The following is a 12,623-nucleotide window of genomic DNA, read 5'->3' as shown; positions in this document are numbered from 1 at the left end:
TGGGCTGTGCCTTATCATCTTTCACATTAAAGTGACAAAGAAAAGCAAAGTGGATGCCTGCCTTTGTAAATCTCATAGTCCTGCTTAAACAATATAAAGATGGATGCAGTAGGGCTTGGATGTGACTCAGTGGTAGAACACATCTTAGTATGTGCAAGGCTCTGAGTTCCATCCCTAGCACTGGACAGTGACCAAAGCAAGCTGTGAAGGGCCTCAAACACTGCTGGAGAATTTTGACTTCACTCTTTGGCCACACAGAACATCAAATGAGCTCAGAGAGCTTACAGCAACTGCGGCCTGGATCAGGGTATTTCACTCAGGGAAGATGAATTGTCCCCTTTTAGGGGTCCAGCACACAATTTTCCCCTCTCACTTCTGTAACACCCTGGTAAAGCTTCCAGGGTCCCACTCTGAATTGCATGAACAAGGACATGCACCCTTGAGGCCAGATATACTTTAGAATTGATTTTGGGGTTACGTAAAGATAATACAGTATATATTCCACACCCACAGGGTCTCGTCATCACCCTCATTTCACACTAAAGATGGTAGTCATCTCAGTCCAGGGAAGGTCTGAGCCTTAAATGAGTAATAAAAATCTTTTTAATCTCAGTATTTGGATTTCAGGACTGCAGACGAAGGGCTGTGCACCTGGTTTGTATTATTTATAGATTGTCTTTGGGTCAAAGGCACCATCCCATGCCCTCAGTGACTGCATACAAGAAGTGCTCAATAAATGCTACCAAAGCAATGAGCAGAGGAGAAAGGCTGTAGAGCCGGTTCACTGAGTGGCTAATGATGGGACATCCTGCCAGAGCAAATGGGGAGACTTACATGGCAGCGTCAGGATTTTGAACTGTATCTTAGGGTGATAGGAAGCTGTGTTGGGTTTGTTAGACAGGTAGAACATCAGAACATCAAGGGGAAGAGGGATTGGAGGGCAAGGAGCTTATGCGATCATGTCAGAGATTCCCCTGACAGTAAGATACAAAGTGTCTGTGGATAGGGCAATGGATAAAAGTAACAACAGAAAAAAGCAGCACATCCCACTTGAAGGCCTGCCTCCTAATAGTGTTTGAAGGTGAGATGTGGAATCTCAGCTTGACCCACAGCCCCTGTCTGAAGTGCTGAAGGGCAATGTGGAGCTCCAATGCTTGTAGCTAAGTCGCCTACTCTATGACCTTGAGAAGTTGCTTAGCCTCCTTCCGGAATATTCTCCCTGTGCCTCAGCTTTCTCCTTCACACCTACACCGCCAGGCTACTTTACAGAGGAAAGGAGTATTTGTAACCCAGAACAGGGCTTGACTCTTGGCTATCGTCTCCTTTGCTTTATAAAAGTTGAATTCCTCAAATGATCTGCCTTGCCCTCAGGAGAATTTCCACTCTCAGATCCTCCCTGTGGGAATGAGCAAGAGCTGGAATTCTACCTGAAGCTAATGAATGCCCAGAAAAGAGAGGACCCCTCAAGACACAAAACTTGGTCAGGCTGAAGAGGACAGGACATCCTTCTGTGTAGTCTGGAAGTATCTCTCTTACATTCAGGCACTTTTTTTATCCTTTGTCTTTTAATCCACTACTCAGTTGTAATGCTTTGCAGTAGCCTTGCAGCATTACAGCATGCCCGGGCCCCTGAAGAGAGAGCTTTGGAGAGTGCTGCCTGCAACATCAGCACTGATTCAGAGATTTGTATGCAAATGCGAAGTGGAAACAGCAGCATCAGGTTTACCAAGAGAGAAGTCACCATGGCTGCTTGCTGGCCTTCACAAGCAACTATGTGGCTTCAGAGCAAACTCCAGCTTTTCCTACGGGGGATACTAGTCTGGCATGGCATGATAAAGGCTCCTTCTTCAAATCAGGGCTCTGCAATACAGCTGGCAGCTTCTTTTTCTTTGTCCTTCCTTCCTTCCTTCCTTCCTTCCTTCCTTCCTTCCTTCCTTCCTTCCTTCCTTCCTTCCTTTCCATTCATATGCTCTCTCCCTCTCCTTCCCTTGCTTCCTCTCCCCTCCCTATCCCCAACAGGATCTCACTTAATTCAAGTTGGACTAGAACTCATTTTGTAGCTGAGAATGACCTTGAACTAAAGCTGTTTTATCCAGGGCTGGGGATAGAATCTAGGGCTTTCTGCCTGTTGAGCAAACAGTCTTCCAAGTGAGCCACATCCCCAACATAATCACTCACTGTTATCATTGCCTCTCCTTTTTTGTGTGTCCAGAACTCTGTGGCTAGATCTTAAACCTCCTTGTTAGCTTTAATAAAACTTCCCACTGTACAGCCTCGTGGTTTAATAAACTCTAATCGTCCCCTTGATGCTCCTGAATCAGGTTGGGTCTCTTCATGCTGACATTGGATGACATCTCTGATATGTTAATGGATTTTGGCCCCCAGAGATCTCCTGATCAACATGTCTGTCTATTAACTGTCTCTCGGAGCAGCATTCACCTCTAAGTCCTCATTAAGATTCTGGCTCTGATGCTTTTCTGCCTGGAGTAACCTCTTCCCATACATTTGCCCAGACGACTCATCATTGCCACCGAGACATAACTGCTGATATTTCCAAGAAGCTCTTGTGATTTCATCCCCCACCCATCTTCTCTCTAAATTCTAACCATGCTGAGCTCGTCACTCTTTTTGTCTTGGGGTTGCTAATTTTTGCATACATGTTTTTATTTATACCACAGCTAGGCTAAAAGTGTTTTTGCAAGTTGGGATCATTATTTACATTCTAAGTTGAGTTTTTCTCAGTTTTCTGGTATACAGTTTTGGTATCTGGCAGGTGCACTGGCTGGCTGGTCTTGCAAATGCTACCTTCAACATGAAAAGCAAGGAAACTGGCCCAGCCAGCCAGAGTCTTCCTGTACTTTACTAATGACATCAACTTGAAACTTTTTCTAACCACATAAAATACTTTAAAATAAAATACGGTGCATTCCCATTAAAATCAAAACATAAAAGAACAAAAGGTATAAGTATTAATTATTATAGTTTTCAGATATCAACAATTATACTCAACCTCTAAAGAATGCAAGAACAAACCTTTAGAACTACTGAGAAAATGTAGTATTGTCTAAGTCAAAAACTCTAGTCAATAAGAATGGTGAGTAATCAGAAAGAATAACCAGGTAACAGACCAGATTCACGAAAGCTGTGGTGGATATTACTGTAACTATGTAAAGACACATTGCATTTGTGTATGCTGTATTTGTTTACTCCAAAGATGTGTGGCTGTTTCACCTGCCTGCCTAAGGTACCTGATAGGTTTAATAAAAAGCTGAATGGCCAATAGCTAGGCAGTAAAGGGAATAGGCGGGGCTGGTGGGCAGAGAGAGTAAGTAGGAAAGAAGGAAAGGGATGGAAGATGGAGGAGAAAGAAATGGACAAAACATAGAGGAAGAGAAACAGGTTAAGTTATAAGAGCTAGTGGGAGAAGCATTAACTAAGACCGAGCATTTGTGATTGATAATAAGTCTCCATGTCATGATTTGGGAGCTAGTGGGTAGCCCCCCATAAATGCCTGCTATGAAGAACAGCAAAATTCAAAGTTGTCCATGGAGGAAAAGCCTGCATAGAATGCATGGTTTAATTTAAAAAAAAAAAAAAACCACAAGATTTTGTGGAAGATAAGGGACCTGCTTAAGTAGGCAGATGTCCTGGTTTTGACTGGAAAACACATAGCAGGGAAGGTGGCTTTCCCCATATTAAACTATTAATTTAGTGTAGCATCATTCAAAATCCCAACATCAGGTTTTATTGGACAGAGCACACTTATATAATTCACCTGGAATATGAGTCTGCTTGAATAACCACACATACTTTGAATGCTGAGAAGATTAACTTGTCACCAAAACAGAATTATGCTAAAAACGGCACAGGACTCATAAAGAGAAGACAAGATGAAAAGAGCAGCCAAACGGAGGAGAGATATGCACAGGTTTTGCTTTTCATGAAGTAGCAGTCCACGCCATTGGGAAAAGAACGCACAGTCAACAAATGGATGGGGGACTGCTAACTCTACTTTGTCAATAAGACTGCTTTCCCGTTCCCATGTGTGCTGCCGTCTCCAGGTTGCGCCTCCAGAGAGCTACCCAGATCTCCACCCCTGGGCTTCACTTGGATAGATGCTCTTTATGAACCACTTACATGGGCTCCAGGACCTCTGTCCATCGGTCAGACCAAAGGGGAAACCCAGAGGGAAACCATGCAAGAGGGCCGGGGTTCCCTCAGGCTAGCTGCCTCTCTTAATGAAGGCCTCAGCTCCTGTCAGGGGCGAACATTCTCCCACCTTCCCCCAACTCCCTTTGTGCCTTCAGACCTGTGTGATATCAGTCTCCCTCCATTGTCATTCTTCCATAGAGATGGTTCTCACAACTTTCCAACGTTCCTCTGGTACCTCATTTTGAGCTGAGCAGACCATGAATTTTCTGTTGTGGCCTACTGATACCATGTAATTAACAAACTCAAATTCTAGGAAGGCAAAAGGTCTAAGTCTATTTTAAAATCTTTAGGAATATAAATATGAAATATATTTATAACCTCGGGTATAGAAAATCTATTTTTTGATTAAGATGTAAAACTTAAATTCCTAAGGGAAAGCACAGATGCATATTTTTAATCAAAATGTCAAGCTTTTTTGGGCATTTGTATGTATGTAGAGAAAGACCGAGAGACAGAGATGAGTATTCACATATGTGGGGGCAGAATGTATGTGCAAGCGTGAGTACATGTGTAAGTCTATGTGTGAATGCAGAAGCTGACATTGAGTGTCTTACACGGTTGCTTTGAACCTTACATATTGAGGCAGGGTCTCTTGATGATCTTGCCCATTCAATTGGTCTCACTACCCAGCTTGCTCCAGAGAGCCTCTGCCTACTCCTTCAGAAGTGCTGTGGGACAATGGTCTGTACCCTTTCAGTTGTATTTTAATAAAATGCTGATTGGCCAGTAGCCAGGCAGGAAGTATAGGTGGGCCGACCAGGCAGGAAGTATAGGCAGGGCAATGAGAATTCTGGGAAGAGGAAAGACTCAGTCTGCAGTTGCCACCCAGACACAGAGGAAGCCAGACAGAGAACAAGCAAGATGTGACTACCTCACTGAAAAAGGTACCAAGCCACGTAGTTAACGCAGACAAGAATTAGGGGCTAATTATAAGAGTTAATAAGAAGCCTGAACTACTAGGCCGACCAGTTTATAATTAATATAGGCTTCTGTGTGTTTATTTGGGACTAAATGGATGTAGGACCTGGTGGGACAGAAAACTCGGTCAACACAGAGGACTGCAATAATGGGGGAGGGGAGCTGTCATACCCACACAGCAATTATGTGGGTGCTGAAGATGTAAACTCCAGTCTGCATTAATAGTACAAAAGTAGCAAGTAAATTAACCTGAGATATTATTTTGATTCTCACACAGAAGGCTCTTGAAATTGGTAATGTCAGGGACTGCTAAGCAGGTAAGGTTATAGGCTCTGTCACTAATTTTGAGGACAATATGGCAGTGTCTGTAGAAATCATTAATATGCATTCCTTATGACCCTGTGATTTGTCATCTGCTATGAATAAAAATGTAAGTATTTACTCAAAAAGGCATGCACTTGGTTGTCTGTTATAGATCATTGATTGTAGCAGGGACAGAAAAGAGACCATGAGAGAATCCAAATATGAACTTCTTGGAGCGTGATTCGCACATTCATACCGCAGATAACATGCAGTAGCTTAAAAATCAACTATAAATAAGCATATTCTGATCCAGACATGCTTCTGCTAAGTTCTCCCGAGTGAGCACCCATTCAAGTTCAGGGCATTACGCATGCTCCACGTACCTTCAGAATGTAAGTGAACACACACAACTTTAAAGAACACCCACAAAGCTGATATGGATTTCTGGCTTCACGAGGAATACTGGGAATATTTGAGGAGACTGTCGAGGGGTTTTCAATTTTTCTGTATTCTAATATATATTTTCTGTACCTCACTTCTTTTTGTGTTGCTTAAAAGTTTACAATGTGTCTGTGTTTACATCTCACCTACAGAATTATAAGTTTTTAAACACAGCGCTGTGGCTAAGATATAATTCCCTCAGGGGAAAGGAAGAATAAAGACTCTCAAGTTGCCTTGCTCCAGGGAGCCTGTCTCCTCCTGTGTGCATTAGCTATGCAGGTCAATTAGCCCAAGCCTGCCAGGTAACTGGATGTGCAGCTGAGTTCCTGACATGCAGAAAACATTGCCTGGTTGTTTTCTCTTCCCCGTTTGACCTGTGAGACGGTGCAGGGCTGAAACCCTCCAATGCCCAAAAGGGCAGGCAAATAAGAGCTCACTTACATTTGTCAGAGGAGTGAACGAAAACGGGCCACATATGTTCATTGTTAAAACAGAAAAACGTACATTCGCATATGCTGACTGTCAGTGGGTAAACAAAGGATGCCTTTCTGGATTCCACCAGAAGATCAAATGGCTCTGGTTTGCAAAAACAAGAAAGAAAAGAAAACCAAGATGCGGGGCCAGATGAACGAGGGCTTTGAGAACAGAGAGACTTGTGACCCAGCGGACTGCTTCCAAGCTTCAACTTTAGAGCCCAGGCTCTGTCGACAGACCAGGCTACCGTGGATTAGGGATCTGGGTACTAGAATGCCAAGCCTGGAACCCAGCCTCCAAGCTGAGGGACTGATATACATAAAGACTGTGTGTGACAGAAATTGTGGGGACCTGCCACCCCACATCCTCACTAGTTCCTCGGGACTTACCTGTTGACTGCTAAGTCTCCCTTTTCCATTACCTTGCGTATTCTCAATTGAGGACCAACTAGAGAATCCAAATGTACCCTCCACACTAACCATATAGGATGTTTCCCTTCCAGTCAGCCTGTCACCAGCTTCCCCATGGCAACAACCTCTCAGCAGAGTGGACCTGAAGCCATTACACTTACACACACACACACACACACACACACCCCTCCACATCCACCCCAGAGGCTTTGCCCGCCCCCTCCTGCCTTTCACTCTCTGCTGAAAACCTGTGGTGGTAACTGACTCCCCTGGGGTACAGTCAGCTGTGGCGTGCATTGCCTCCCTTCTCAGTGGTCTTTGCTTCGTCCCTCAAGGCCCACATTTCAACCAGCACACGCTTAGTATTGTGATTTATAGATGTGATTTCATTTTAAAAAAATCCTACAGCTTGAGTTTTTAGACCATTAGTGTACATAAGGGCTAAGAGGTAAGCGTGTCAAGAAGTCGGGGGAAAGATGTTCAACGCGTGTTCAACTAAGGAAGGAGGAAATGATGTGTCAGCAGAGGGAGGCCAGAAAGATGAGGCCGAGTTTAGCAATAGGCAGGTGTTTCCAGAGGCCTCTGTGGGTTTCTTTCCCATTGGCCAGCTGTAGCTGAAGTCATGGGAGACCCTGTTATTAGCCGCTCTTGGAGGTGGGTGGGCTGGATCAATTGCAATGGGGGGGTCTACATGTCTACATTTATCAATTGAAGCAAATTCACAGAAAAGGCCTTTGGGGATTCAGGACAGAACATGGCTGGGAAAGTTCCATCCCCCACCTCCACGAAAAAGATCATGTACATATTTTTTGAGAAAAGAGTCTCTTGTCTTATGTGGTCTAGGGTAACCTGGATCTCTCTATGTAGATGAAGCTGACCTTGAACTTCTGATTTTCCTGGCTCTACTTTCTAAGTGCTGGGATTATAAGCATGTGCCAACATACTGAACCAAACAGTAAATGACACCTTGGGTGCTTGAAATGGAGTCCTGCCATCTGCTCATGACTGCTTGTATGTCTGAAATCCTAAAAGTCTCGACATCTGTAGTGGGAGCTGCGGGTTGCATTCCTGCCGCCCTGCTCCCAGCCGCATGGCTAGCTTATGCCCCGAAATAACAACACACAAATTGTATTCATTTAAACACTGCCTGGCCCGTTATATCTAGCCTATTCTGGCTAACTCTCATATCTTGCTTTAACCCATCTCTAATAATCTGTGTAGTACCCCAAGGTGTACTTACCAGGAAGATTCTAGCCTACATCCATCCTGGGTCGGAGCTTCATCACGTCTGCCCCAGAGAGGAGAGCTATTGAGTCTGAGCTCACTTCCTCTTCCTCCCAGCATTCTGTTCTGTTTACTCCACCCACCTATGTTCTAACCTATAAAATGGGCCAAGGCAGTTTCTTTATTAGCCAATGACCTTCCTCCATCAGACATCAATTGAAATGGGCCTTTAAACCTACTCCAAAGAACTGGTGCCATAAGATAAAAGATTTAAAAAGGGCTTTCCCATCAGGTAAGTTTGGGACACGCCACTGAAATGACAAAGTGTTTGGCTTGTTTGTTAGCTTTTGGTAGGACTTCGCAAAGCCTTCAACCATGTTAGTACCCTATCGGTCTGTAAGATGGAGATCCAGTATGCAACATCTAAATGTATCTGGCTGCAGAAATAACTCTCCTCCCCTTCTGTTTATATCTCAAAGAACATCACCTGTGGTTCATAAGCCGGAGATGCAGCTTTGAGACAATGCTGCCTTTCAGAGGAAATGATTCTGGTTGGTCAAAGCTCTCCCTGTGGCCACTTACCCAGTGGCTGCCTGGGAAGTGGTGATGGAGGGCAATTTTATTTGAGACTTGGTCCTGTGTAGCTCAGGCTAGCCTCAAATCTTACTCTGTAGCCAAATATAACCTTGAGCATCTGCTCCTTCTGCCTCTATCTTTGAGTGTTGGGATTGCAGGTGTGCACTGCTCATGGTGTATGCAGGGCTGGAGGTCCGACATGACGCCTGGTGCATATTCGGCAAGCCTTTGCCAACCAAGGTGGAAGAAAGGTTTGTAAAGAGGAACCTGGGCAACTGGAGGTTGCAATTGGGCATTAGGTCAGGCAGAGCACAGTTTAAGGATGCTAGTTAATGGGGATGCTTCAAATCACAAGAATAAAACCCACATTAATTCCAAATGAAGACACCAGGCTTGTATTATTTGCTTGGTTATGTTTTTCTTAACCAGTGCATGCGTTATTACCTATGGATGCACAGAATGGACTCGTAATACTGAATGAAGATGGACACTTGATTCCTTATGCATTTAGCATGGAGAAAATGGAAGACCCAGGAAGGGTTTGGCTGATGCCCCAGAAGCCACACCTCTTCCTGCAGACACACAGGACATCTCTGATCACCGCAGAAAGGTGGGTGAAGAGGCCATGCTCACTTACTTCAGAATTACACAGCCTGTCCCTGCTGGTGGCGCTATCCAAAACACCTGGATCCGTGTCCTCCTCCGAGGGGTGCTTTCAGTGACTGCCACGGGGCAGTTACTCATAAACTGGGTCTCTTCTTCATCTATGATCTGTGAAAACCAGAAGCAAATAAACACATTAAAACGCAGTGTCCTTCTGGGGGTGGAGAGAGTAACTCTGGGGACTCTGACTTGACTCGATTTTATTTCTAGACCCATCATTCTGCATTAGCAGCCTCTGATCCCCAGGCCCCAGAATAGTGCTTGGCACAGTGTGATTACAGAGATCTGGCACATCTGTGCTCTCTGGGCCCAGACATTGTGCCAGCACTTGGAGGAACCAGCCCCTAGGTGATGATCCTGCACAAGGCTCCTCAATGACCTACACATCTCCTGTTCAGAGGTGGAGGAGGAGGGTGTTCCTGGAGCAAACCGAACCTTGTTGAGTTCCAGCTTTAGAACTTAACTAAAATGTTAAAACGCCCTCTTGGAGGAATTGTTAAAAAACACAGAAGTCACCTAGTTTCCTGCAATACCCACCTTTGTAACTTCTACTTATGTCTTCTATTTAATTGGTCTTCATATTTTTCCAAATATAATCCCAGTAATGTTGAAGGACACTATAACCGAATAGTAACCATTCTCGTTCCTCCAGACTGTGTTAGTTCTTCTGCCTGCATGTAGAACCCTCTCAAAGAATTAAAGCAAGTGCCTTTAGTGAAAGCCATTGTATCCAATTGTGCTTATTATCTTTATTTCTTATTTTTAATTCTTTGACAGTTTCATATACTTCTATAATAACTTTTGGTTAATTTCAATCCCCATTACCCTTTCTTGTCTCCCCTCCTCCAAAGAAATCCTTCTTTCTAGCAAGTACCTCTCTTGCTTTCCTGGTGTGTGCTGTGTATCTTCTGGCTTTAGTTAGAGCAGCTCCCATGAGCATGTGTGGGAAGTTATTTACTGAAAGCATGGGAAACATATCTGGGGTCAACCATCTATCTTAGTTAGAGTTACTCTTGCTATGATGAGACAACATGACCAAAAGCAAGCTGGGGAGGAAAAGGTTTATTTGGCTTACACTTCCATATCATCATAGTTGTGGTAGTTTGAATGTAATTGGCCCCCATAAACTCATAGGGAGTGGCACTATTAGGAGGTGTGGTCTTGATGGAGTAGGTGTGTGGCCTTGTTGGAGGAAGTGTGTCACTGTGGGGGAAGAGGGCAGGCTTTGAGGTTGCCTATACTCAAGCTATGTCCAGTGTGGTACACACAGCTGCTCCTGCTGACTGTGGGTCACGATGTAGAACCCTCAGTTCCTTCTCCAGCACTATGCCTGCTACACACCACCATGCTTCCCACAATAATGAAAATGAACCAAACCTCTGAAACCGTAAGCTATTCCCAATTAAATATTCTCCTTTATAAGAGTTGCTGTGGTCACGGTGTCTCTTCACAGCAGTAGAAGCCCAAACTAAGACAATAGTCCATCTTTGAAGGAAGTTGGGACAGGAATTCAAACAGGGCAAAAACCTGGAGTCTGATGCAGAGGCCATGGAGAGGTGTTGCTTCCTAGCTTGTTCAACCTGCTTTCTTATAGAACCCTGATGGGGGAGAGTCTTCTGTTTTGTGTTAATTTCATTGGTTAAATAAAGAGACTGCCTTGGCCCTTTAATAGGACATAAAATTAGGTAGGCGGAGTAAACAGAACAGAATGCTGGGAGAAAGAAGCTGAGTCAAGGAGTTGCCATGATTCTCCTACCGGACACAGACGCAGGTTAAGATCTTCCCTGGTAAGACACCTCGTGGTGTTACAGGGATATTAGAAATGGGTTAGATCGATATGTAAGAGCTAGCCAATAAGAGGCTGGAACTAATGGACCAGGCAGTGTTTAAAAGAATACAGTTTTCATATAATTATTTCGGGTATAAAGCTAGCCGTGCGGGCTGCTGGGTGGCGGGACACAGCCCCGCTGCTCCTATTTCAACAAAACCCAGCACCCACAGCCTAGGGGTGGTACCACCCATAATGGGCTCCCATTAGTCACATATTATGAAAATGCTCTATAGGCCTGCCTATAGTCAGATTCCAGGGAGGAATTTTCTCAATTAAAGTACTCTCCTCTCAAATAACTGTTACTTATGTCAAGCTGACATAAATCTAGCCAGCACAATGGATCCCTTGCCAGCTTGACACATAAACACATCAGTGTGAAGCCACAGCCCCCCTTTCTTATCCATCCAAAAGAGAACATGTTAATATTAACATCGCAATACGAAATAGTCCAACTTTTAAAAATCCCAGTCTTTAAAAATTCAAAAACTTGAAAGTTCAAAGTGTCTTTAAAATAACCAAACTCTCATTTAAAATCCAAAGTCTTTCTAAACTCCAAAATCTCTTTAAAAGTTTAAAGTCTCTTATCTGTGGGTTCTTGTAAAAATCAAAACTAAATTAAATACTTCCTTACTTCAAAAAGTTAAGAACCAGAGCCCAGTTGTAATCTGAACAAAGCACAACCAAACTCCAACTGTGTAAATAATCCAATGTCCAATGTCTGGGATCCACCCACCATCCTCTGGGTTTCTCTCTAAAGGGTCTGGACCACTTCTCTGGCTCTGCCCCTCTGCGGCACACACAGCTCATCTTCTAGGCTCAGGCTGTTTTCCTCCACTGTCCCTGCTCTCCTTGGTAGTCATCTCATGTACCAGCATCTTCACCATGCTGGCTGCTTCTGCTGCAGCTGGGTTGGTAGTCATCCCATGTACCAGCATCTCCACCATGCTGGCTGCTTCTGCTGCAGCTGGGTGGCACTTTCACCAACAGCCTCTCCTCAGTTCTCTTCAGGGACTCCAACCCTGCCACACAGCGCCAAGCCCCAGCTGCTCTCTATGAGTCCTTTATGCCTTTAAAACCAGTGCCACCTGGGTGGTTATGACATTAGCGAGTTTAGCTACCAGCAGAAGGCACAAACTTGGCTGCCTCTAGAACACAGTTATTGTGTGTTGATCCTTAGGAGACACTTCCCAGAGCACTTCACCTTGATGGTGTCCATCTCCTAACCACAGTTGGTTCAGTCCCAGATAATCAGAACCACAGATTCTTTTTTTTAACACTTTTATTTTTATTGATAAGGCAGCAAAAACACACATTGCATTGTACTAATTTAATCCTTTCTTGTTCATATAGTAAAAGCATAAGAATTCTGAAAAAATAATTTGAGTGAATAAATTAGGTTATTACTCAAAATGATCTGGCAATATTATTCTCACAATTACATCTACTTTATGAGATCAAGGTTACTTCACAGTCCTTAACATATATCTGACCCACGATGAACATCTGACTATACTGTTTTTAAGAGCATGCTCATTATTTTGACTTTAGAATATTATGCTCTCCTAGGTTTC

The 12,623-nt window shown here is 44.0% G+C and overlaps 1 protein-coding gene across 1 annotated transcript in view; it reads right to left on the bottom strand.

The window, feature by feature from the left end:
- Positions 1-12,623, bottom strand: part of Spon1 (spondin 1) — a 301,648-nt gene that overhangs the window by 207,566 nt on the left and 81,459 nt on the right. The window contains exon 3 of the mRNA XM_013347692.2: positions 9,196-9,329. Coding sequence (XP_013203146.2) covers positions 9,196-9,329 — 134 coding nt within the window. The remainder of the gene's footprint in view (positions 1-9,195; positions 9,330-12,623) is intronic.

The sequence above is a fragment of the Microtus ochrogaster genome, chromosome 8 (assembly GCF_000317375.1).
Source record: "Microtus ochrogaster isolate Prairie Vole_2 chromosome 8, MicOch1.0, whole genome shotgun sequence".
NCBI lineage: Eukaryota > Metazoa > Chordata > Mammalia > Rodentia > Cricetidae > Microtus > Microtus ochrogaster.
Note: the sequence above shows the minus strand (reverse complement) of the source record. Positions and strands in the feature narration are given on the sequence as shown.